The 27,752-nt window shown below is 41.3% G+C and overlaps 1 protein-coding gene across 3 annotated transcripts in view; it reads left to right on the top strand.

Annotated features, from left to right (window-relative positions):
* LOC147049952 (protocadherin-15-like) overlaps nt 1–27,752 on the top strand; it is a 109,258-nt gene that overhangs the window by 13,813 nt on the left and 67,693 nt on the right. For 2 of the 3 annotated variants that reach the window (XM_085921536.1, XM_085921535.1), the window contains exons 3-4: nt 6,637–6,691; nt 20,932–21,050. In XM_085921536.1, coding sequence (XP_085777662.1) covers nt 20,960–21,050 — 91 coding nt within the window. In that variant the 5' untranslated portion in view covers nt 6,637–6,691; nt 20,932–20,959. The remainder of the gene's footprint in view (nt 1–6,636; nt 6,692–20,931; nt 21,051–27,752) is intronic. The other variant, XM_085921534.1, reaches the window with a different exon arrangement.

Genomic DNA, 27,752 nt, shown 5'->3' with positions numbered 1-27,752 from the left:
TTTAATTGGTGCTAAGTGCCTCATAAGTTCCTGCCTGTTCTATTTGTTTTTGTTTGAGATCGTTCACTTGATCCAAATGCCAGATTTCAACACAATGAGATTTTATTATATATTTTGGAGTTATGAAAGAAATGGGGGATTTTTTTTTTTTCTAGAACAATGTTTACACGATTCAATAGACAAACAGCTGACTCATAAATGCCCTAATAAAATACACTAAAAATATACAAACGATTAATGAAAACATTTGTTAATTTTATGTATATCAAGTGTTTTTAGTGCCTAAATTCAAATTGTATCTAGCAGTGAACGATATTTTCTCATTTAAAAATATTTTCAGCGAGGCCATTTTCAAACCAATGTAGTTCTGAATAGGTGGTCGTTTAGCAAAACTAGAACAATCGCCCGATGAATGCCAAAGCTTTATGAATTAATTCTATACACAACCTCAAGTCGGACCTGGGGTGGCATCCATTAAGACGCCGACATCCCTTATTATTAACACGCGCGGCGGCTGATGGGCTTTAATGGTCAGTAAAAGCCACTGAGACACTTACTACCGGCAAAACAGCCACATTCTGACTCCCAAGAAGTAAGGCTGGCTCAGGCAAATGAAACGGCACTACGAGAAAGGGGCCGTGGCCATCTTCCCATTAAGTGCGGATAATTACAGCCGAGGCTATTAAACCTCAAAGTCGAAGTAAAAAGACTAAAGCAATCCATTGGTTTTTATCTTATCTCTCATTGAGCAACGATGATCAATGGTAGCAGAGAACCTCTCCATGGCGGAGGGCCTCCTAACACTCGCGTGGACTTAGGTACGGGGGGGCATTGCGTTATTGCGCTGAGGTGACTTAAGAGCTTACGTACAAAAGCAATTTGCAGTCAAGTACTTGAGAGCAATACTTGAGTGAAAGTACAAGTATCTTCTGAGAAAATAGCGTTAGTCTTGTGAATGTAGTAAGTATCAAAAGTAATATTTAATGGACAACGTGGGATCGTTTTTATTGTCTTTTTTTATTTGGTTAGCTTACTACAGTGATGTAAAGAGCTGCATGTTGGCTAATAAGCTAAATTAGCTAGGACACATTAGTCAGCAAAGCTAGCTAAGACAGGCAAAGTAAATAATAATAATAATAATAATAATACATTTTATTTATAAGGTGCCTTTCAAGGCACTCAAGGTCGCCGTACAAACATGAAATAGCATACACAACTGCACAAAAAACCAATACGGCAATAACAGTCCTAATATTTCTGATAATGAATAAATACTAATAAATTGTAAATATATTGTAAATATTTATTTACTATTAGAGTAAATAAATGCTGAAAATTATGATTACTTGCATCACAACGTTCTTGTGGTTGAAGCATTACATCCTCGAAAAAGCAATTCATATTACAAAACAAGAGAAAATGCATTACGATAATCTCCCTATTTTCCGACACTGAGTGTTGAGCAACCTTATGTCACAATTCCGCCTTTCCTCATGCAGCTCGTTCATTTGCAAATTACAATACTACCTCTAGCAGAGCGCAATTACACACACAAAACAAGCTTGAGCGTAGACCCGGCGCCAACGGGACACGTGCGAGCGTGTCGCAGATTAGATGTGACCTGCTTCTTTGTGCCGCTTTATCTCACAGTGCAAATAGGCGAGCCTCTTCCAAATGAGAAAAATGCACAAAAAATGGAAATGCTTTCTTCCGGTTGTCACCCGAAAGGATTTACCAGAACGCCGTTTAGAGTTGAGGCAGCAAACATGACCCACCACGTGGCCAGGCTGCGATAGAGATGAAAGGAGGCTCAGGGAAGAAGCCAATTATTATTTCTTGTATTTTTCTATTTTTGAGCATCATCAAAAGCTCTTAAAAGGAAGCTATTTGTATTTTACATCCGTTCTTTATGCTGTCTGTCCTCATCAAGGGTGCTCGCGAGCTGACTTGGGGTAAAACGGCACTGTATTTATTTATTTATTTATTTATTATTGACGTATTACTGACTTATTATTGACTTATTTATTGACTTATTTAGTGACTTTTTTTTTTACTTACTTTACCACAACACAAATAGTACATTGTCTTTTCTAGAATGCTATTCGAGATCAAAAAAAGTCTACTTCCCTTCTCCAATCACATTTTTTCTTTCAAACAATTTAAATTAAGTGTCTGCTTCACTTTAATGCAGGAAAAAAAATAAAAAGATGTCTCCCCAAAATAAAAGGCCATATACCGGGTGATATTTCAAAGAGGCCCACTAATTAAGGATGAAATATCAATGTGAGACACTATTGAAGAATGATTATGCGGATCTTTTTCTAAGCACGACACAGATTAACTAATACCCTCTCATGAAGATAGCGGCGAGACCGTCAGGCAGGTAATTAGGAACGTAGTGGAGCGGCGTTAAAGCACCCTCAAACTTCTTCATTTTCGACAGATAAAACCGTGGAGCCTCCCTTTTATGGCGCCGAGGTTTCCAGTCATGACGAGCCTTTCAGGGGACTTGAATGTTAGTAAAGCGACAGTGATGGCAGGACACGGTTATTTATTCCCTTCTTGACACGCAACATGTCTGAGTCACTGATTACCACGTAGGACTTTGGCGGCCCAAGGGATGCCCCCTCCCCCTTTTTCAAATCCGCAACATTCATTAATTTGTGGCCTATTAAGTCGGAAGAGGACAGCTCCTTTTGAACCTCAGGATTTCACGCATTGCGATGGGATAATAAGGTCACTGGTGTCGCAGCATGTGGTTCATTGTTCTTTTCCAACTACGGTGGATAGTATCTCAAATCATCTTTCTCCTTTCAAATGAATGGAAATGCCATTAATCTGTTCCAGCATCACGCAAAAAACAACCAAAACGTCTTTCAATGAGAAAATACAACTGGTGCTGCCAGTTCATCTCTTAATGGTGAACAGACGGTATTTTCCAAACAGCTTACAATTTTTGTTGCGTTCAAATATTGTTGTTGTTTTTTTTTCAAGCGAGTCTCAATAAACTCAAATGTCAATTTTAGGTCTCCCAGCAAGTTGCCGGTTTCATTCTCTATTTCCTATCCTCCTCTGTAATTGCTGTTATCATTGTACTTGCGAATGAGCATTTTCAAGCCCCCCCGAGCGGCGTTTTGTCGAACGACGCTGCATTAATGTACCCCATTCACCATTTTTATGTCCCTCCCACCAACGGTTTTGCTTTTCTTCACTGCTGTTTACAATGTTGCAAGATTTTCCGGTGTCGAGTTATTTACTTTGGAGTAGAGAACGAGCTGAAAAGGATGCATGCCGACTCGGGTCGCGAAATGGAATCTAGGTTTTTCGGCGTACTGAATTAAATAGCCGGTCGACTTGCCGTCATGACTTTAATAACGGCGAGAACTCTTTAATGGCCTCCTCGGGAAATGCAAGTGCTGGAATCCAATTCGTGGATATAGATTAAGGGAGTTTTGGGAGGCGGGACCTACAGGTCACCGGCGAGCTAAGCAAACCATCCACGACACATTTCCATCTGGTCTTGAATCATAACCCCAACGAGCTTCTGCCTTCCGCGCCGTCACTCCTCGCCCGTTTTCTCCTGTTTTATGTTCACTTTCTCTCCCGGGGGGGTGGAATATTTCCACGTCTCCGTCGTCCTCTCGCACATTCGCCCCACTCTCTTTCTCTATATTTGCTTTTGAAGTGCTCAACAATGAGAGGCCTCCACTCCCCCCCCTCGTTAAGATGGTAGTTGAATCCAGCGCACTGCAGCACAGTTGGAGTCTCGTCCCTACATCAGCATCGGGCCAGACAATCAAACTTTTCCCTCCGAAGAATTCTCTCGACAGAAGAACGCCAGCAGAAAAGGCCTATGAGTCATTTCCCGGCGTCGCGTCTTTGATTGTTCATCCTTCACAGCAGTCTAATTGGTGACTAGTTGCACAAAAGACCGTCGTGCAATTAATGGGCGCCGGGGAAGCCTCGATTGAAAATATCGATCCAGTTAACGCTTTCGGCAAATCCAACGCGGATGCCCGTGGAGAAGAATCAAATCGTAATCCTTTTTGTTGTTGTTGTTGTTACTCGTTGTTACGTGGATGCAAACTGCCCCGTGATGAATACTGTTAATTACCGAAAGACGGAAATGGGGATCAAGCAAAAAAAGTGGGACGTAATCGGCCATTTCGGAGCTAATTTGAGTCTTAATCCCCTCAAAGCCATATCTCCACTTAGTCACATGACTTTGATCATTATACATTTTTTTTTTTTTTTCCAAACTTCTTACATCTTAGCCTTTAATCTCGATTTTTACCGTCGGGAGTTGTCGTTAATTTCCTCCGCTTGATGCAATTTTCCCTACAATGGCTTTGTTGTATTTGTGAAAATTTTGTTGTCAGAAAAAAAAAAAAAACACTTACCTGAATAAACACCCCGCCAGGCACTTGATTATTATTTCATGTTTTGCTTGACTGCAGCTTTCTACTCTCTGCATCCACTTACTGTAATGGAAGAAATTCTTTTCCTTTATAGCCTTTCCGCACAAATTGACGTATTTTTTTTTAGAAACGCAACATTTCTTTTGTCAACAACAAAAACAACAACAACCCCGTCAGCCAATAATAACGTACGTGTGGATCTTTTCAGCTGTGTGGGCGTAAAAAACATATTTGCTTCTCAACTGCTCTCTAGTAATGATCATAATGTTCATGTGCACATGACCAAATCGGCTCTTGGCAGATTCACCCGCCGGGAAGAAGAGGTTGATAATTGCCGAGCCCACAGATGATATAATCTCCAGGTGGGGTTGAGATTCCGGTGCTCCCGCAATAATCCTGGGAATGAATCGAATTGACAACCGGCAAGGTCATGATAAGATTGCTCTAATTGTCTCACCGTGACGTGATTGATAGAATTTGAATGTTGCCTCAATCGTTCCTGAGCATTTAACGGAATTCCCTTGATCAATTATGGGGTGAATTAGTAATTAACTGATCAACAATCAGAGGCCTCCATGGATTCAACATTTCAATAGCTGTAATTTTTTTTTAACATATTCTAATGAATTTTGAGCATTTTTGTGATAAAAGCCTTAATCAACATCTACGCCGTGTAGTGTAGTGTACCCCTTTTTGCCACATTAGCTTCCAATCCTGATTTCTTAATAATGTACAAATGGGATCATTAATTTGTCCATTCCGGGTGGTGTATTTTTATTTTGAAGCTGATCCTCATAATTTCATCGAATTCTCTTCTCTTCCTCTGATCCTATTTAGCGAGGAAGACCGTGACAAAGCATTGCAATTAGACTGCGAGTGTGCGTTTTATTGGTTGCTGGCTGATTGTTGTCTCTGGATGGGCCCCCAGATGCGCAATAATGTTTGTTTTTCTTTGGCTAGGAATGCTCTCCTGGCATTCGTGAACTTTTTGGGATACAGCTCCTGGGCTTTTATTTGTTTAGTAATTTTTTTAATTATATTTCGTTACGTTACGTTACGTTACATTATATTATATTATATTCTAATTTATTTATTTTATAATTTATTTATTCATTCATTCATTCATTCTGAAGTCCAGAGGGAAAATCTTCTGGCAGCGATGCATTGACTTTGCATCAATTGGATTCTCTGAGAAATGACAAATGTCAACAGAAGACGGACGTACACCATCTGAAATTCCAACTTGCATTGTACGAGAAAATTACCTTTGACAGAAAGTCAACGCTAACGATTGAAGTGCTTTTACTAGAGGGACGGACGGAGCCTCGGCTTAAGTGCTCTCACTGTACGCAAAGTGTAGCCAAGTGTCAAAACAAATCACGACGACGTTTCCGCTCTCCTTGGACTCAAAAACAACGCTAACAACAAATCAATGCGCTTCTCTTAACTGTGTGTTCCCTTTAGCCTTCACCAAAATTAAAAGACACACGAACACTGTTGATACAGTACAAAATGATAAGTGTTGCAAATGTTCTTTTTGATGCCATAAAAAAAAAGAACTGTAAAGCTATCAGTCATTTCTTTTTAAGCGCTTCCCACAAATCTTTCGCTAAAAAGAACCATTGAGAATTTAACAAACCTTCTTGCTGTGTCTGTCACTCCATCGATCTCCGTCGTAAATTGAACCGGAAGGCATTATGACCCCGACAAGGTACGCTTAACAATGAGGACAAATTGCTTCAAAGCTTTCCCTGGTGGTGCGCTTTATTATTATTATTTTTTTTTTAAAGACCCCAATAATCCCAAACATTGACATCTTTTACATTGTTGGGCTACATGCAGCGATTTTGACCGAACCAGCGTTTCTGTCACTCAACCTTTCTCACGCACAAAACACGCCGGCTAGGAGAAAACCGCAGAGAGAGAGAGAGAGCGAGGAAGCATTACAGTGGCGTGCGTGCAAAACAGCCCCCGTGTGCTGCAAAGAAGTGAGCCACAGATGGAAATAAATGTTTAGCCCAGATCCAAACATGTCATTTTCATTCAGCCATATTTGCATCACGTGTGAGTGTCTGGGTGTGAGCTGTGGCTGACAGCAGCTTTTGCGTGACTGCTAAAAAGACCCATTGACTATTTAACAAACATTACATTGATTTATTGTTCGAATGACCTTGCACATCAGGTATTCAAAGATATTATTTTTTACATCTTTTTATAGGTGCCTGCATTATACTCAAGCCGCAATGTGGTGTCATCAATCAAGCTCCAATCAGGTATTGCTACTTTTCTTAAATTTTGGATATGTGACAAAATATATTTCCAGCACTGTCCTTAGTGTGCATGGACCTTTGTGGGACATCCCAAAGACATATTGAATCAGACAGGGTCAAATTATTATTTATTTTTTTCTAAAGCATAGCTTGGCCATGATTTATTCATGTGACTTAGATGATTCATCCTGACATTTGCTGACGCTCTCGGTCTTGAGCAAATCTCATGGCATCGTAAAACTGCTCGTCTAGGGTTTACTTTGTAAATATTTAAGAGGTTTTTTTTTAGGGGGGGGGGGGGGGCGCTAGCCACATCATTCTTGACCATTCCCTTGATACTAAGCGACCCGTTTGCCTTTAGAGTTTGACTTTTGATTTGGGTCACTGAGACATTACTGTTCAGCTATAGTATACTCGATCTCACTTGCAAAGATGGACAGTGTCATAAATATAATATAGATAAAGTACTATATCCTCAACTCACCTCAATAGGTCTCACATCTCTTTATAGCCCCCCCCCCCACCAACCGCGCGATCCGATTTCGAAACCGTGGGGGCCCCCTTTGAGCCCATGCAATGCGCAAGATGGATTGGCAACGGAAGTGTGGACGCCGCACGCCTCATATCTCAAAAAGCACACGCGTGCACTCATATTTTAGAGCCGTAATAACATCCGCAAGCGGTGCACGCGCCAGAAAAGTTTGCCGACGGGCCGTAACGCCGCGTGGAGATGGTGGCGCCGGAGACTCACGACTCTGCGTCTCTCAATGGCACGTCGTAAAAAAAAACAAAAAAACAGGTTATATTGAGCAGAAATCATATTTGTATCAAATGCGCCGTCAGCATCCTTGGGCTTTGTCAAAAGAAAGTATTTGGAAAAACTGTGATGGTAAATTTCGCCTTGAAATTTGGAATACAGAACAGCTCATCATGAAAACTGATCATGAGCAATCCTTAGCATCGTGAGCTAACACAGCTAGCGTTGCAACCAAAGTCATTTGAAAGTCATAAATCCTCCACTGTGAGTCGAAAAATCGCCCAACTGACTTTTTGCTATTTTAACAGTTCATCATTAATTTTTTTACATCTTTATTTTTTATTTTTTATATGGTACTTATGATTGAGCAAAATCACAGCTAAGGGTGCTCCAACGCTTTTGGATTCATTGGTTCTAATCACGGAAGCCTTTTATTGCTTCAGATGAGTCGCTGTGTTTTGTTTCAAAGAATGAATCCTGATGGAGCATCGCCGGCTTCTGCTCATTTCGCCCTTGATGAAGCACTTCTCACCTTGCCAGGGGATTTCTTTTGGAATATGTCAAAGTATGCCTCCTCCTACAGCTCCACTTTTAATCATTCTCCTTCAAAACCTCACAATGACACGATTGAGTTGAAAAACCATTTTGTCTTTTCAACACAATTGACTTCATCTCTATTCTGACTTGAAATTCTGGCCTGGTGATACAGAATGTGCAGAGCAGAGCCGGATTATTAACATCTGTACACAAATCTGCTGTGTGCTATATTTTTGGGCGGAAGGCATATAATCCCATCTTTTGTTGTCGGAATTTTAATAGCAACACAGAGCTGTTCTGTAAATTGTGGCGTTGAGGGAAGATGTATTTTTTGCGGCGTAGGCTTAAGTAGCTAGCTAGTAGCTACTTGTGCTAGCTTGTGTTGTTTGATAATTTCGGTATTTTTCTACAAAACAAAGTTAATCACATGGCAAATTTCCTTTAATTCACTTTGAAATGTGATGTATTATTACTTTGGGGGTGGGGAAGAGTCTCATGTAATTTTTTTTTGTCAAGTCATATTCTTTTTATAGTTCTGTCCTTATCGTTAACTCCTGATAGCATCTACCCTTCTGTCCTCGACCTCCTTATCTGTCATGACAGATGCAATGCATTCCTATCAAAAGTCGATAAGACAAGAAGAGTGGGCATCACAGAATTAAGAATAAAATGAGCATTTGGCCAGCATTGACTAAAAATGCTACGGTTGTCCAGCATATACAATTTAAGGTCACTTGAAAACTAACCATTAATCTTCTGAATGTGAATGATTTCAATTTTCCTTTTTTTTTGTTGTTGCTCTGACTCAAACGAAGTCATTGGAAAAAAGCACCTGATTCGACTCCACTGAATTTAAAATGTAAGACCCCTACAAGGTTTATCCGGCAGGTGTTAATAGACTCTCTGGATTTTCTCAGGGTGCCTTTTGGCCACAAAAAGGGAAAACTTGCTGTCAAATGGTGTTACCAGGGAGCGGCGTGAAGAGGGGAAAAGCGAAGCAAGACGAGGGAAAAAGGGAACATTTTCATTACGGGCCTCCGTGTGGGCTTCTATAGCCTGGGGGTGTTCTGAATGACAGATTTGGTGCTTGGGTATGTGCTGATTGCAAACTACATGGCACGTATTATTGGTAAACAGCAGCGAGCTTCATTTTACCAGGGTACAAATGTTTGTTGACAAGCTCTCCCTTTTTATTTTACAGGTAATCATATTTACCATGTTATTCATTCGATGCTGTCCAATGCAGTCACGACCAATATTTTCATGCAGTTGAAACGCATACGGCTTCAATTTGTTTTCCTGCAACTGGAAATTGCATGTAGGTGGATCCGAATAATTATACTGGATGATGGATAGATGCTTTTTATTTTATTTTTTTATTTTGCATGTGTGGTTGGTGAGATTGACCTGATGTACTTCCGTAGGATTCCTATGAAATTGCCGTGCTCGCTAAAAGGCTTTTGACACTAGAGGATCATTTTTCACCCAGTAGGGAAGTATAGCAATTAGAACCAGGTGAACCTTTGTATTTTTCGGATTACCTAATGTAATTGAGAAATATAGAGCTGCTTTTCCTGTTGGTTTTGTATATAAATATAAAAAAAGGCAAAAAAACAACCAATTCCACCTTTTACGTTGACATTTGGATGACAGAGGAACATTGGTAGCCGCTTGGCAGGGCCCCTAATGTCTCCTTACTTTGCAATGTTTTAGTTGACCTGCTTCCTCTCAGCATTTACTCACTCCTTTCCCTTGTTGACAGTCTTTTTGGCTTCTTCTGACCTTCTTTCTCGAACCTTCCGTCTCCCTTACCGACTCATTCGCTAGCCCTGACCTCTAATTATCACACTAGCTGTCAGTGTTGGGGGGAAAAAAAAAATGTCTCCTGACAGTTATCTGACTCAGAAGTCCCCTTTGGCATTTTTATTTGCACAAAAGCCAAATTCGATCTGTATCTGGCGTTAAAATGTTGCCTGCAGGCAGTACACGGCGGAAACTAGAACCTTTTGCACCTATTGTGCTAATATGCTATCGTTCACTTTATGCAACGAGAGCAAATACAATTGCAGAATAGTTTATGATGAATTTCATGGTTTCCAAGGCAAGTTTATCACGGCGGGTAAATAAAAAAATACTTAAGTCTGAGTGGGAGGCTGCACAGGTGCCCACATGGCATACTGTAAGCGACCACTCGAGCTCATGGACATTCGCTAATGGATTAAAATATGCGAAAATGAAAGAACTGACCTTTAAGTGAATGCAGGGGTGCTGATCTCTGAAGGACAGCGAGTTAGTCCATTTTAAACCATTTTGAAATAGACTCGTGCTTCATTGTGATTCACTCGAGTGTCTTTTATACAAATATATTGCAACCCTCCAGCAGGGGGCAGCCTTCACAGCTAGGCTAATTAACCACACCCCATCAATTTGGTTGGAATTTTAAAAATGTCAACATTTTTCAAATGAAATGAAAATTTAAAATAAAAATTAACAAATACATAATTTCGTCGATATTTTACTGGAAACCTTGTTTTCCATTCATCCATCCATCCATCCATCCATCCATCCATCCCTTCAAGTCAAGCTGCTACTTTTTGCATTGTTTTGCTAACTGCAACAACAGATGAACGCGCGATCTCCCGTATAATTGAAGGACTCGCCAACTATTTTGCACGGCTCCATCTGTACACCCATAGATACCTCGGCGCACATTCCCACGGGATTGCTGAGAGGCAGCTCGAAGGCATCACGATGTCGGAGGGTTGACTCGCTTGATGCGTACCCCCGGGAAAGCACACTTCCAACAACAATCAATTTGTTCGGAGCAGAAAACATTGTTGGAGATGACATTTTTTTAAAAATTATTTTTCTTTCCTACTTGTGGGGCTTGTGGTGTCATTGGGACTGCTTTTGTCAAGTTTGTGAAGAACAATCTATGATTGCATTTTAAAGGTGGCACAAGAACTGTCCTCCCACGCTGAAATGTAAGGAATAGAACTGATTAACCTGCGGGACCTCTGCAGCCAGGGTCAAAGATGGTGAATCAAAAATCAATTTCAATAGCTGATTTTCATTTTGGAAATGATTCTTTGTTGAAATGTGGCTCACGCGTAGCTTACTTGGCTGCCGTGGAAATTAAATCAATAAACGCTACTGGCAACATTTCCTTCCTTCATTGACTATGAGGAAAATTGGCAAGCAAGTTTTGAATGTTTTATTCAAAGGAGGGGGGCAGAAGTCAACTCATGCTCGGTAATTTACATGACGAGATATGCTAATAGAAAACAATACAACATATAAATCTCCAAACGATCATGTCATACTTTCTTCATATCAATAACCTCTCACATTGCTTATTAGCAAAATCTTTGCAGACCGCCGTATAAGAGGCCCAATAAAAAAACATTTCAAGCAGTTTCCCCACCCCCCTAAAACAAATCATTTTGGCTGCTTTGGGGAATAAACTCATAATGAAAACAACTACTGGGCATTATTCATGAAACAGAAGCAAATAGAATAAATCTCAGCTCCTCCAAAGAGGCTTCCATGATGCCGTTATTGTCTGCTCCTCGTAATGAGTCAATCAAGGCGCATCGGACGAATAAAGGAAACGCACGCAAACATGGCGGCTTCAGATTTTTTTTTTCTCCGATCCGACTTTTTATATCTTTCAACAGCAAATCCCTTCGTGCCTTCACTCCTTCGTGAACCTTTGCCCTTTGTTTTCATCGGGGGGAGAATTAGTACCGTGGCTTAGGCTGATTAATAGTCAGCTTTTGTTGTAGAAAACAAAAAAAGTGGACTTGTGATGTCATCATCAGGAAGCTAAATGAAACACTATCGTAAAGTCTCGTTTTAAATCTGTTTATTTACCCAACCGCGTGGAGTATCAGGCATCCATGAGGAGTAAACAAGTTTTCCAAACATTTTCTAAATCGTACGTCTTTGAAGCCAACAAAAATGTGCGAACCTCTCGAATGGCTAAAAATGATTAGCTGTCCTTGATAAGTTGCTGTTTTTGCCAAATCTATTGAACTTGTTTCATAAAAGTTGGATAAACAAAATTAGTCAAACCCATTTAGCTCCTTTCCGCAAATTACACTGCGGAAAGTTCATGTCGTTTGCTTTTCTGTTTTGCATTTCCAGCCGAGTCTCGGGAGTGCCAAAGTTGTTTTATCGAGCGTAGCGGCCGGCTACCTTTTTTTGGATTTATTCAGCACGACGGCTAATCAGAAGCTATCGATGGAGGACTTTTTGTTGTTGCTTAAGTTGGGCAAAGAAAGCGATTGTTGCAAAAGTCGCAGGTGAATCACCGTTAACTGCCTCCAGCCAAAGTTTTTATTTTTTCCAGTATGCTGCACCCGTCTCGGACACATCCGACTAATGGAGCGAAACTAAAACAGTGCTGAAGTTTGGGTGTCTCAAAAGTTGTACAAGTTAGATGGATATTTGCCTCAATGGCTGACAGGGAAAAAATATCCAGAAACCGCAAGCTCGATCTATCCATGTGGATAACTATGCTAAAATATTGCTTCTGTCAAGTCTGTTACTGCTTTTATTTTGGTAGGTTTCCCCTCACTTCCTGTTATTATTACATTAGTTTTTTGTGAGAGACATAAAAAAGTAATTTTATCTCGCATCTGTTGGTGTTGTTTAACAAGAAGGAGCTTTGATGAAAGACTGCTGTTAGCTTACCACGATAGCCATAGCAAGCTAGCCGTTGACTGGAAAATAGTGCTTTGCCACCATTTTATTTTTACAATCCTTTTAGGGCCTTTTTACGTATGAAAGTTTGCCATTCACAGGCATGAATTAAAAAACAGTTGCAGATTATTTTGCGGACCCTCAAACTAAGACTCGCCTGTGGGTCCAAGAACCCCAGTTTGACCACCAGCGACAACACAAAGTTGCATATCTGGCAGATCCGTACTGTAGGAGGCGGGACTATACAGCACTTTAGCTTGACTCACCTTTACTGACCGTTGTAATAAGCTTACCTACTTTACACGTCATGACCACAGACAGGAAGAGACACAAAGAGATTTGAACGGAGCTGCCTTTTGTAGAAACCCTGCATGGAAACCTTTCTCTAAAGACTGATGAAGGGAACCCTCTCTTTGCTCCAATCTCCTTCTCAACAGGGAGTTTCTCTCTCTAAAACCAGAACATGGTAAGACCCCCCCCCGTCTCTTCTTTAGATTAATATCGATTTATCCGTAGCATGGCATGTAAACAGCCTCAGCTGGTTGTCTCTTCCATGTGTCAAATATGACCCCCCCCCCCGTGCTCGTTTAATGCCCCCCACTCCCTCCATAGCTCTGCCCTCACCTTTGCCACCAATCACTTAAGGGAAACACAGCATCGATGCCAGATTACCCGAGGATTATATCCCATTGACGGGCACTTCACTGGATATGCTCCACTTAATTCCAGCGAGGCTCCGCCGCGTTTATCTTCGTTGCCCCCTCTGCGTTTTATTCGGAAGGCAAGGAAGCTTATGAGTGAACGTCTCTCGGGTCAATTCGTCCCCGGAGGGCGAGCCAGCTGGTTTCCTTCTATTAGTTTACTCACTTATGTGCTTCATATGCATATCAATAAGAGCTTCGTTTTATCATTCCAGCCTGCGCCGCGGGAGGTAGCCCAACGCGGGGCCTCCTTCCAAAACTTAATTACTTCACTTTCTTTCACCGGCTGGCTTAGTCAATTACAAGCAACGTAACGAGATATTTTACTCATTTAAAAACATTCAAAAAAAAAAAAGAGGTCAAATGGCGGCGATCGTTTCACTTGCCATATTCCATAACGTGAACAAACGAGTCTGAGTAGTAAAGTGGTACGGCTTTTTTTTTTTCCACATCAACCTCACAGCTGTGTGAGATAAATGAAGCCGGTCGTGTTTGAAACCTAAAAAGGCCAAACCTGGCAGAAAAGAGCTCTCGTGGTTTTTTTTTTTTTTTTTTTATGGTTTACAAATGGAACCACAGTGGAATCGCTGAGGATGAAAGCAAATTTGTAACTCCGCCCTCGACGCAAAAACTTACTCGGCCATTTCTATTTAGCGCGGATGTTTTAGCACAGGTTTCACTTCAGATTACGCTACAGCACCTTGAAGCTCTTAAAATGTCTTTCATGTCCCTCACCCCCTCCCCTCCCTCTTTTTTTTGTTGCTATAACCAACACCAAGCATTCCTTGCGACATTTCCCCCCGCATGTGTCAGAAAAGCATCTTAGCGGGTTTAGGTCTGACACTTTTTGATAACACTATGAAATACAGAAACAGGAAATTTGAGACCTTTGGCGAAATCCTTGAATCCTTTGGGGTGATGATTTTTTGATGATGACACTCATGGTGCTCTCATACTGTCGCCTTGTTCTTGCTGCAAAGTTTGTTTTGGAGGAGTGAAGCCAATTTTTGTTCCACATGCACACCAGCGTAAAAATAACTATTGCCGTTTTAGTATTATCCCATGTTCCCACGCTCCAGGCATGAATAATCAATAATATTCAATGGAGCTAACCTCATGTTAGCTAACAACTAAAATTGGCCCATATGGTTAGCCCCAGTTTTGGGAGATGTTCTGGTTTTTAACACAGATTGGCATTTCCTGTATTTTTTATTTATTTATTTATTGCTGTTTGATTTGATGTGCTGCACCTCAATAGCACAGTTGGGGCTAGCGTCCATTAGCATCCATTGTGTCCCACAGGCACACTTCACCGTTGATTTTGTGTACCAGGTAATTATTTTCTACTCAGCATATGTTCCTACTGTTTTTGCCAATTAAAATGTTTATTTGAATGGCTATTACCTACGTGATTATATTCAAAGCCCGATCCTATGACATAGTAACTAGTTTGTTGACCCTTTTGAGTTTCAAGTTTCAACGAAGGGCTCAGAGGTCAGAATAGCAAATCAACTTTAGGATTTCAATGTGGTTTTTAAAATGATTCATAACATACTTGAAGAAAAACTAACATCCTATCTTGTTGGAATCCTTAAAGCCAAGTGGCCAATCGACGAGACGAAAATGAAAACTTGTTTGTACTAGTTTCACCAAAATCGAGATGAGAGGTTTTACACCGGTTATGAGCTTCCGGGGTGCTATATGAAGGTCGATTGTCCTCTTTATCACGGTGGGAAGATGGGAAGCTTAAGGCGTCTTCAATTTTAACTGTGAACAGGGTGAATTAGAGAGGTGCTTTGGTAACTCAAGTGAATCAGAGGGGATACATTATAGATGGAGCAGTAATGGAGTGGCTTGTTTGGACCAAAAGATGGAGAAAAAGAGCAGTGCCTGGTAAATAGTTGGCAAAGATGAAACTAACCATGTCACTTGCAACTTGCTTGCGCTTGGAGGAGAACTCGACAGCATTCCGTGTGTGTATGTATCTTTTTAAAATAAAAATAAAAAATCAAATTAAAAAAACTAAATTAAAAAATATATATATATTTAAATATATATATATATATATATATATATATATATATATATATATATATATATATATATATATTCCTTGAAATATATATACTTAGCATTCGGCAAATATGACCAAATGTACATATTCAAATGTACAATGGACACCTCCGAGAGAGAATTTCAATGTTATTTGAAAGGAGTCCCGAGGGTAGTGATGCTTGAAATGATTTGGTCCCGAGTGAATAATGAAGCATGCGGAGCAAGAAGAGCAAGTGAAATAGTTTTACTGTTATCCAGACTCCTTTTCTTTCTTTCCTTCCTTCATCCCGCTGTTTCATTGTCAAGTGAAATCCCCCCCCCCAGCCTACTCTCACCCCTCCGCCGCTCTTTTAAAACTGCCGTTTGTTACAGGGTTAGCATCTTAATATAGTATTTCAAAGTTAGTGGTTTAAACTAGTTTCGGGTTTTGGGGTAGGGGAGGATTTCTTGATTTGAAGTTTTATATATTTTGTTAATCTCACTCTCCTCGTGGAACAAAAACCCACCCAATTATTTTTTTTAGTTGAGGCCAGAATGGATTTCAGGTATTTTCAATTGAATCGAGCAAAGAGTGTATCCCAATTTTGGCGTGTCCTACTGAGTGTTTCCCTTCAAAGTGAGAAGGGCAGCTCTGTCAGATCAGCAGCTCAGTGTCACATATCAGACATTGTAAGTCTGCACCGCCTAATGGAATTAAATGTGCAAATAGGATCCATTCGTAGCGGGCCAGTAGAACAGCTGCAAGCCGGCATAGGAATGAGTCAAACACAGCGGGAAGACCGTTGGCAGCCCAATGCCGTCCCTTTCAGTCAATGACACCTTTTTCCTTCTCATGTGGAGGTTTGCTTTTTGCCAGCCTCTCTCTCTCTCTCTCTCTCTCTCTTGCTGCTCTTTTGTCACTCGGTCAATTAATACAAGTGTCATTGTGTTGGTTTATAAAAAAAAAAAAGTGTGGCTTCTCTTAAGAGAAGTAATCAGCATAATGTGTTTGAGGATAAAAAAAAAAAAAAAGTTGATTAATGTGCTTGGAGGAGATAGCGATGAAAGAAGATGCAGTCAGTCTGCTTTGAAGAAGTTTACATTGACTGGTGATGCATGCAAATGAGATTGAGAGGAAAATGCTAAATATATGGAGCGGCGGGGAAGTGGGCGGGGTCTGCTTTCCGACATCGATTGAGCGACGGCGCCATCCAGGAGTTGCATTAGTTAATGCTGAGCTGCTTCGGGGAAGTTGCGTTTTATTCATATGGTGCCAAATCATGGCAGCGTAATTCATCTCTCTTGGGAAATTGTATGAAGAACATAGGGGGGGGGCTAAAATATGTTCCCGGACAGTACGATTTGCTTCAACAGGAAGGAAAAAAAGCCTACTAGAACATCCAAAGTTGATGTGGGTTAACTCAATTCTGAAATCCTTTTGGGGTGTGCACACTTTTACAACTGCATTATTTCATTTATTTTTCTTTGAGTTGTACACAATAGGTAAAAAAAAAGTGTTTAATTTTTTTAGTATCACAAAAACGTGGCATTTGAAGACGGGTGTGATTATTTTTGCTCTCCTACACAACTCTGGACTATAGCGTGAAATAAAAACAACACTCAGTAGCCCGCAGTTTCCTGCACGACGTCATCGCAACACAAGTGTCGTCTTTCTTTCTCTTCTTCCGTGCAGAATTGGAGTCGTCTCTGCAAACAACCGAGCCCTCGTTTCATATTTCCTCCTCTTCTGTAGTTCTACTTCAAACACGGAAGAAAAAAAAAAAATCTATTTCCGTCTACAGATACATTACAAAAACAGGTGTGAAGTATTCAACGCCTTCACAGCCCCAACACAAATAATTGAGGAGTTGGTGCTTCCACTTGATGCTTCGGGAAGATGGATAAAAGGCAGGATGGCGCTTATGTAAATGACGTGACGTCATGCTGTCAATCAATCAACACAAACTTTCAGGGACATCATATAAAATGGAGTAAGGTGCGAATTATATCCGAATATACTTTGTATTATTGAGTTGTATAGCTGATCAGATTGTCAGGGCGCTCGCTATCAAGTTTTAATGGCAATCGTCTGATTGGATGTTTACGCCGATGGGAATCACCGTACAAGCCGCAAATACACTAGTTGTCATTAAAGCGCCGCCCTTGTTACCCGCTGATTGTATCTCACAGTAGGTAATGAATTGCCATCGGGTTTAACGTTAGATCTCGCTCGCAAATTGATTGTTAAAAGCGTGCAAGGGCCGTGTGTGTGTGTGAGAGAAACGGCATCTTGGGTTTCAGCATTCGGTTTAGCCTCGCTCCAAATGGTGTTCTGTTACGCCGGTGGGTGCTTTGTCGACACGGTGGCAAAGATAAGCTTTCAGTTTGCGTTGCGGCGTAACGTGTCTGTGTTGTCAACAGCAACAATAATATAACAATATTATAGCGCCAACTAGTGCCGAGGAGGACTTGATAGACTGGTATCTGCACTGATATCGATACCTGGTATCGGTACTCTCTATTCCTATTTCGTAACATTAATGAATTAACGGTTCGGTTCAGCAACAGGTGGATTTTTTTTTTCTTAAATGCCTTAGCTACAAATTTCGACGCATAATAAAATGTATACTTTGGGTATAATTTGACATTTTTACATTGTCAGGGTCGTTAGTTGGAGGTGTATCTAATCCTCGATATTACCTGCATCGGTGCACTCGGTCTTTTGTTACACGCTCACTTTGCTAGCCTGACATAAATACTCTGAGATCGGACTGTTGACGTGGCTATATTCCATTACCTGCGTTACGGAGGCAGTGGTTACGAGACTGATGAGGACGTCTGGCCACTTGAAAATGGCGATTTTTCTCCACCGACTTAAATGAGACGTTTTATTGCCGCGCCTGTCGCTTACACAGCTGGGGGTTGTTTACCCCTACAAAAAGAAAAGGAAAAAGTCCTTGACAGTTTAATTTTTATTTCACTCCGGCAAAGGTTTCATTATCGTTAGCGTTTGAAAACAGCAGCGTGTGATTCAGTATGAATGCTTATCACAGTTTAGCAAGCAGTTATCAAACGCCTTGTAATTATCAAGCCTGTTTTATCCCAGGGTACTTATCGGACCAGTATAAGTGGATCAAGTGTTTCTTAAGTTTCCCCGAAGAATGATCCATCCTATTCCTTATTGAACAACCTTAGATATCGTTATCAGCAATTTCAGCTGGCCTTGATATTAGTTTTGAATAAGCTTTGGCTATACGTTGTCTATAAAAAAAAATTAACATTTCATCAGATTCATATCATTTGCCGACTCTTTCATTTGTCTTGATGAGCGTCTTTCGCACCTAAAATTTCAAGCCTCTGCTATTCGGAAGCCATCTTCTGCAGCCTTGTGAAATTGATAATTATATAGTTATTTGATTGTTGCGGCAGTTTTGAGTCATATTAAGTCAGTGGGGATGATGGGACAAAAACAAAAAGTAGAAACCCAACAAAAAAAAAACTAGTGTCTTCTGTTTTGACGTGTCACTTAATGGCGAGCTACCAAGCGGCTAACATTAGCATCTGACTCCAGTGCTGAAGTTGTGAATGAATGAATGGATTTTCCTCACAACTTTACAATGGAAAACCTGAACTCATGAATCACTTAAAGTAATTTGCTTTCAGTGCTCAGTTAGAAATGTCCCCAGTTCGACTTTCATTAAGTTTGAGCCACCGTCATTGTGCCACGTTATGGGAACGTGACGCAGCGTGGAGGAGAGCAGATACGGAAGATGCTGCGGAATGAAATGACTTCTCTCCGTGGGGGTTGCCACTTATGCAAGACTGCACTTTTTGACGTGATACAGAAAAGATGGATGGCGAAACCAAAGTAGTCGTTGCAACAATAACTATCGAGACAACAAAACTATATCATCTATCTTTTTTTTTCTTTTCACTGGACGACACGTCGGCTCTCTCCGGACGGGCGTGGAACCGTCGATCTGTGAGCGACACGTCGGTAAATCCTACCTGCTCGTCATCTTCAGTCACCAGCGATTTTATTGCAGTGACCCGAGTTTAAAAAAAAAAAAAAAAAAATGATTAGCTCATATCTTGGGCCACCAGAGAGACCCTTTTCAAGATTAGGGTCAGCTTGATTTGATCTCTCAAAACGAATTAGCCGAGATGTAGTTCAGGATGCGACCTGTGCTTGTTAATCAATTAGAGTGTATTGAGTGGAATGGGCCAATGAAAGGGTCAGTATCACGACTGATCCAGGTAGACTGTAAAGAAAGTGTCAGCCAAATTAAAGTTGATTAACAGTCAATCACTGTGTTACGCGATATAAATCTGTATCGGCCAGATACCCCACCTGGTACCTGGAATTAAAACTAGCTAAATGCTAACTAATGCTAATTCTTGATCTCAAAAAGAATAACTGGTCTTATGTAGAAGTCTGTGTTCCATTGTTAGTCCAAGCGTGACCCTATCGAGGAACGTCTGCCAGGGCTAGCGAGGTAGATTCATTGAGGGAAGTGGTGCACGGCGTTCCCCCCCGAATGCCGCACTTAAGGTCGATCACGCTGTCATCACCGGCGCGCCGATTCACGCTCTGTCACTTTACGGCGGGAGAATTAGCTCTACCTGCTGTGAACTTGCTGGGGGGAAAAAAGTTGGAGGAAGGTTTAACAGACAGTAAAGTTTTGACAAAGTCTGACATTGTACACACTAGCAGATGCTAACGTGATTGTGATGGCAGGAATTTCCATCAAATGGATCTCAGATTGAAAGTCTTGAGAGAGAACCCCGGCTCACAATCTCAGTTCCGGCTCATCTGAAATCTTTTCAAACGATTTGTACTTTTTTTTTTTTTTTTTGGCCAATTGTTCAAGCAAAGTTGGAAGCAGAGGATTTAATAACTTGGGCTTCTGTTGCTTCTTCTGGGTTGTTTTCACTAATCTAATTGGAGATTCTTTTCACGTGACGGCAGCAGCCAAATCAACACAAAAGTCTACAGATAGAGCCAATTTAAAGAAAGATGCTGCCAGCTGAAATAAACTGACTGGGAGCAAGAAAACAACCCCCAAACACCCGGTCTGTAAAGTCGCTATTGACTCATTAAAATGGTGTGTCGGATAAACCGTATGTAAATAAATGCAGCGGAACCTCAAAATCATTGGTTTGGATTTCAAAACATTTTTTTTTTCCCCCTGTAGAAAATCTGTTCCACAATGCTACCTCATTAAATGGAGTCATTTAAACCCTATTGAGCATGCATTTTACCTGAGCCACTCCAAACCAAACAACAACGGAAAGCCGCTATGGTGAAAAGCAGCACAAGAGAAGAAGTTTTAAGATTGAGGCGGAACTAATACTTGAGCTTCATCCCAAACTGCCAGCGTCTTCTCTCTGTTCAGTGTGCATCAAACTAAAAGTGACAGCCTACTGAAGGAGTAGAGCTGTTGGTTTCTCAAGCATATTTGTGATGAGACTCCCCCCCCCAAAAAAAAAATCTCTTTTCTCTCCTCCAGGTTGGCAGACAATAAGTCTTGACAGAAGATGCGACGGGGCCGATGGTTTATCAGATGGCTGGCGACAGGAATGGTCATCCTGTCTTCGCTAAATGCCGTCTGGGGCCAGGATACGGACGGTAAGAGCGGGATTTCTTGCCAAAAAGCGTCCCTGCTGTTTAGCGAGAATCAAAAGACGATTATTGCCGTCTGACATCTTATGACATGATATTGCTCCAACAACAGAGGAAATCTGTTAAACTCTTCATCCTGATGATGGCCTCGATGCGACAAAACAATGATTATTTTGTGAAATTAATTACAGAGTTACTAGCATAGTTTTCAGGTACTACAACATAACAGTTTGAAATGAAATGATTTTTTTTTTTAAATGACTCGTGTGTTGGCGGGACTATCCGTTGCTCCTAGCATCATAGCATTTAGCGCTAGTAAGGTTAGCAACTTAGGTGTTGACTGAGCCAAAACGACTGAATTCTCGCAGTTACGACACAACGTGGTTGTAGATCGGTTTAGCGATAATCCGCTTTGATGGATTCTAAAAGTTTTGAGGCAGTGGTGTTTAGTCTTAGTTTGGTGAAACTACCTTTTTCACGCCCCCCCCCCCCCCCCCCCCCCATTCATTTCTTGTAATCGTGCGTAGTACAAGTTCAGCAGCAGCAGCAGCAGCAGCAGCAGCAGCACACGGGGATGTTTAATTGTGTTTCAGCAGCTTTTCTTGTTGCCTGACAGGAAACTCGAGAAACATATGCAAATGGAAGATTGGCAATTTGGCTTCACTGGTTTACAATATTAAGCCACTCAATACATCCTGACAAAAGTGCCCCCACATCGTTCGACGGCAGGCAAAGCTGACGAAACAACGTCGCAAATACACACGTCTATTGCAATGTGTGATATCATTTGCTGACATTTTAAGCACGCCACTTTCCACTTCACACGTTCTGTTAAGAATGGATGGGAATGCCTTTTCTGCTCTTATTAGCTCAGAGCCAATGAGGCCGTTGATGCCCGTGTGAGTCTTTAGGTCCACCCAGAGATAAGATCTAGGTTTAATCAGGGGCGGATTTTATTTTCACGACTTCTCACTCATAAATCTCCCTCCCTGGGCCACCTGGAAGCACCTTTGGCCTTTAGCTCATGTCAGCATGATTGGGATTGAATATATAGCAGTGGTGTGTTTGAATCACTGAATTTGAATTGAACTGAATAATTTGATTCGTTTTCTTTCTGTCCGTTGTCATTGCTAGCATTTAACTACCACCAAACAGAATTGATGTTTTTATTTAGACAATAAGCAAGGCACGGGATCTTTAATCTGCTCTAATCCAAAAGACCAAACAGAACCACACGTTGACTCACTCGCCTTTCCGCTCCCTCGTTTCATGTTTCATTAGTAATCCCCTCTCTCTTCATGTTCTCGTTTTGATTTTTGCTGCCGTAATCTCATTCCGGGAGTATTCCTGACATGCTCAAACCCTGCCTTGCACCTCTTGTACGCCAATCGATGCTAACACGAGCGCAGACGACCGCGCCTGCTAGTTCAACGATGGGTCACGGAAGGTCAAACCACAATCCGGAAGGCAGCGGCCAGATGTAAAGCGGCCATACATCACCCCTAAATCCCTCCGGACGCTTAATCCGCATCTAAACACACATCGGTTTTTACGTGTTTATGAGTGTGTAGGGTGTGGATTAGTTGATATTCCTGTGGACAATCCTGTCATGTGACCACCGCGCCACCATCTTTTCTCTGCACGTTCGTTCTGACCCACAATTGTTGTCTATTTTGGTGTCTGATTAGTAGCCCGATGTGCTTCCCTGGTTCCGGCTATAGCGGCCAGTGGAAAAAGGGGGGGGGAGCGTTGGATTGACAGCAGGATGGGGTTTAATCTGTCCACCAGTGGGTTGTAATCAGGCTCCAGCGTAGTACAGGATGGAGACTGAGTGGAAGGGGGTCGTCGTACTTAGACGGGGTTCTGAGCTTGCCGGGGGTTTTATACCAATTGGTCCTGCCCGGAGCTTCTCGGTATGTGAGCGAGGGGGTGGGGGGGGAAGTGATTGCGACCCTTAATCGCCAAGAAAGCCAGAGACGGCGACAAAAAATCCCTTTTGATCCTCTCCGACACAGATGAGCAACTTAAATACTTAAATACATATACTTTGCTCATATTTAGATTTTTTTTTTTGCCATTCATCTGGTTGCCTGGTCCTATGTGGCCTGGCAGTAGCACTGATGAAAAATGACGGCCCCCTCCAGGATTTAAAATGCCCCTCCCTGATCTACACCTCTATCTGATGTTCGAATCTTCTGACACATCCTCCCAGTTTTGACCCTTTAGAATAAGAACCTACGGGCAATTACCACGAGAAGTCTCCCAACGGGGAAGACTTGTCGGGTAATGATCGGCGAGACAAGAGAGCCTGTTGGAGATGCCATGCAAAAAAAGAAACCAAGCAGCTCTGTCTGCCTGCGCATTGATCCGTGCAATTTTACTCCGGCATGAGAACGCCGCCAATGATTTGATGCTTCCGAGATCTTTGCTTTCAGATCTGTCGTTGCTGAACAGAAATGAGGTGTAAATATCATTGAGAGTATTTCACATATTTGGGAATGAGTTGCTTAAACAGCAAGTGTGGTGTACTTACACATGACCCCTGAGGCACGCCTCTTATACTCCATAATTGTTTTACTGTTATCTGCCCATGAAGCACTTAAGGCAACTTTTCTTGGAGTGACTGCCTACTACACAGCAAGCAATTTTGCTCAAAATCCATTTCTAAAATGCCAGGACCTAACCAAGGCTATATTAAAAACATGGCAGAAATGGAGCGGCAAGGTCTCCATAAATCATGTGACTTGGATTTAACCAAATATGTCATCATGAATTGGATTTACATTTGTATATCAACTGGTGCATTCACTTCAAACAAAAACTACAAGTTAAACTCATGTAAAGAGAATCCTTTAATTCCACAGCACAGACTAAAACCAAAACAAACAATGTTTAATTTGTCCTAATGGGCGGCCATTAGCGATGATTGGTCGTCAGAGCCACTGCCAGCGTTTTCCCGACCCGTCGACCCCTTAAATGCAGGCGCCAAGTGCTTTAACCTGCCAAATAGAGGGCAGCCACGCCGAACACAAATCCCCACCTGGCTCGATTAAGGAAAATGTCATAAAGAACAACATTAATCCACCAAATTGCCTACTGCGGGAGAGGAAGTGGCTCGAGTGGCGCGTTCTAATTCTCAGCCCTCCACAAACCAACTGGTGAGACTTTCAAGATAATGAATCTCCTATCAAAGACTTAATCTCGCCAAACAATATCTACATTCTGATATCATTATGTCCCCTGATACAGGACGATAACAATTCAAATCTGTCTGCTATGATAACGTTTGTGCGTAGGCCCTTTAAAAAGATCAGCTCATTTGTTCGTCAAATGCATATGAACCATCTACCACTAGCAATTTAGCTCATGCTAATCAGTGATAACACTGCAGCTAAAGTATTAATATACTAAAAACTAGGCTTCAATATATAATTTCAAACTCTTGACCACATTAAGGCTAATAATAAACAACTGACAGATGATCTGATTTTGGAAAAAAAAATGAATTTCCACTAACAACCCAGGCTAAACGACTACTTTCCTCTTTAGACAAGGCAGCATTTTCTTGAAAAGCTATGATGCTATGATTACACAGTCCTCCCGCCCTCAATATAACACATATTGCTTGTTTTGCGGCGACTCGCCATCTGCCCACGAGCAGTGCCTGGCACGCGACGTGTGCCCCCCCCCCCGGTACCCGTCTAACAAGGCTCTGCCAGGCCTCGTGTGTCTGGACCCTTCCCACCTCCATCCGCGCAATTTTCTCAAAGTCCAACAAGGGAAATTCAAATTAAAATAATTTCCCACCCGCTATTGTAAGGATTAATCGTTAACCTCCACACTTGACGTCTTGTTAACGGGATCTTGTTTTCTCCAAAATGTTTTTCGGTATGAGATATTTGCAATAGATGGAAGGGCAGAGGTGTTTACGACCGCATGTTTGCGTTAATGGAGGTTTACTGTTTGGCACTTGGCCATCCTCGTCATGGCTGTTGTTTCCTCCGCTTCACAATTGGAGCACCACTTCACCACCCTCAGGCTTTGTTCGATTTGACGCTTTTTCACGGCCCCGAAAAAGTTTTTGGATTCCAAGAATATAACTGTAGAATTGTTCATTACTTTATAAATGCCAATAACAAATTTTCAAAATTTTCCATCAAGAATGAAATCCATTTTACCCCAACGTGGTTGTTTTTGTGAATTTCAATTGGATTATTATTATTATAAAATTAATGAACCAAAGATGCAAATGACAAAATCAGACAAACAATTTAGAAAGTTTACACTGCTAAAAAAAAAAAACCCAAAAAAAACAGAGGTGGCCACAAACAGCTAGCAGAGCGCAAAGGTTAATCAACTAAAGATTTTTGTGCTTCTATGTTGTTGTGTTTTTTTCTTATTTTTCTTTGCATGATTGATTGTAACGATGTCCCTCCTGGACCGTATCGCTTGTTAACTTTTCTGTCCTTCAACTTCTGGACCCTGCGGTGGAAGGTCTTTGATTTATCGCTTTCTTAAAAAGGTTACTTTTTCCAGTTGAAGCCACAGGAAAGAACAGGCAATTGGAGGAAGAGGAAACTTCTGCTTTAGGAAAAAAAACAACAACAAGTAAATGTCAATGAGCAGAAGTTATCTTTTCACTGCCTTTTTCATTTTTACTTGACCCAATTAATCAGATGACGGAAAAATCATCCTGTCATGTCCGGTGAATTTGAAATGTGATCTGTTAAAGCAACTGTTCCATTGGCTAACATTGACATTCATTTTCTGAAGCATAAAATAATTTATTTTTCACATGACAGAGGAGTTTTGTGCTAAAAAATTACCATGAAATCCTCTGCTTCATGTTGTGTGTGTGAATATGAAGGTTTCGAATTTGATGCTGAGCCAAATTACTGCCCTTGGCGGGCATCTGTGCTCTGCTGAATCACAGTCGCATTTATTTTTAAGCCGTGGCCGGGAATACAAATAAACACAGTTGCATATTGGCTGTACCATCATTTTAGTCAGAAACGAAGTTGGTAAAAGAGCCACACATGACATAAACTGGAATTTTAGTTTTTTTAAACGGGCATAATTTCATATTATTGTTTTGAAATGGACTACTTCTTCAATTGATTGATAGCTCCATAGATATAGTCAACTCATCTTATTTTGTCCAGTAAGCTAGGCCGTCAGATTGCTAGATATAGATATTACTTGCTAGCTAGTTAACGAGATAAATAGCGAGCAGGTTTCAAGTTAGCGTAGTATAGACAAACAGCCTAGCTTAGCCTATCTTAACGGAGTTATCTAGGTATCCGACTGACAGACGCATACATGGATAGCTTGTTATCTTCATAATAAAGCCAGTTGGATTCAAGTCAGCTTGGCAAAGATCGATAAATAATGCATTTTTACTTTGCCTCAATAGTTTTTCGCTTCCTGTCATGTTTCTCGACTGTCATGAAATGGAATTCACATTCAGGTTCACTGTTTATTAAAGGTCAATTCGAGATACTGTCCATGTTCTATGATCGCTGCGTCTCAGTATTATTACATTCTCTGACACGCAAAGTAACTCTTGTTTCTCACTTAGTCTGCTTCATGGAGACATTTGCATACTTAAGTTTTGATGCAGCCTCTTGTTTATTCCTCTGCCGCCACCGACCGTTATCTACTTTAGTTGGTTCAATTTGCACCTATTACGGACTTCGGCTTTCATTTTCCGCAGATGGGAGCAGGTTGCCTAATAATTTTTTGGGAAGGGGGGGGGGGGGTAGCGGTGAGTGCACTTGAGGAATTAACCGCGCGGCTGTTAAACCAAGATAGCGGAGCAGAATTTAGATTCACTTAATCAATCATGCATGAACAATAACATATTAGGCTAGCTTTTATTGCCATTTGCTGGCTAAACCGCCATCTGTTTGTCAACAGGGTGGCCTAGCTCTTGATTAAAATGCGCTCTGTATGCATATTTTATACGACAACGCCGTACCTACTCGCACCTGCAACAGGTGCGTTTTTCTTTCACGACAGCAGGCCGGTGCGAAACCTGAAACGGTGACTCTTAACGCGGTGTCACCGACCGCTTCGGCCTCTCTGATGACACAGCGTCGTGTAAGAAGAGACCATCGGACGGCAAGCTGCCAGGGATTCAATACCTTAAAACAGGCACTTAAAAAGGTTCGAAACATTTGCTAGCGGCATAACGAAATCATGGCGGGCACATCTGGGCTCAAATTTCAGGCCGTCTAAATGAAGCTCAAGTTGCTTCGATAGAATTCTTTGACAAGAAGATGCCACAAGATAGCAGCACAGCACTAGTTTTGTCTAAATGGAACTCCTTCAACATGAAGATTCCATGTATATGTTTTTTTCATTATTATTTTTCTATCTGTTGCGGATTTTCCTCGACACTACGCCCTGTTATTGGCTGATGACTCGAGTTCGTACCTCGAATTATTTTCCTGACAGTAAAGTCAAAGAAACAGCGAAGTCTCTCTTTTTTCTTTTCATCCTCTTCCACCAGCAAAACAAATTACTGTGAGCTTGAGTGTTTGAATTGAATCATGTTGATAACGCGGTCCCCATCAACCCCGGCAGCAGGAGTAAATGTGCACCCATAATGCATTTCTCCGATGTCTCCTTTTTTTTTTTTTTCCTCTCTCGGTGCTTTAATAACTGCTCATCTTTCTAATGATCTTTTTTTCCCCCTCCCACAACTGT

This window comes from Syngnathus leptorhynchus, chromosome 10, assembly GCF_054491065.1.
Source record: "Syngnathus leptorhynchus isolate UIUO chromosome 10, UIUO_Slep, whole genome shotgun sequence".
Lineage (NCBI taxonomy): Eukaryota > Metazoa > Chordata > Actinopteri > Syngnathiformes > Syngnathidae > Syngnathus > Syngnathus leptorhynchus.
This window is presented reverse-complemented; position numbering and strand designations above follow the sequence as displayed.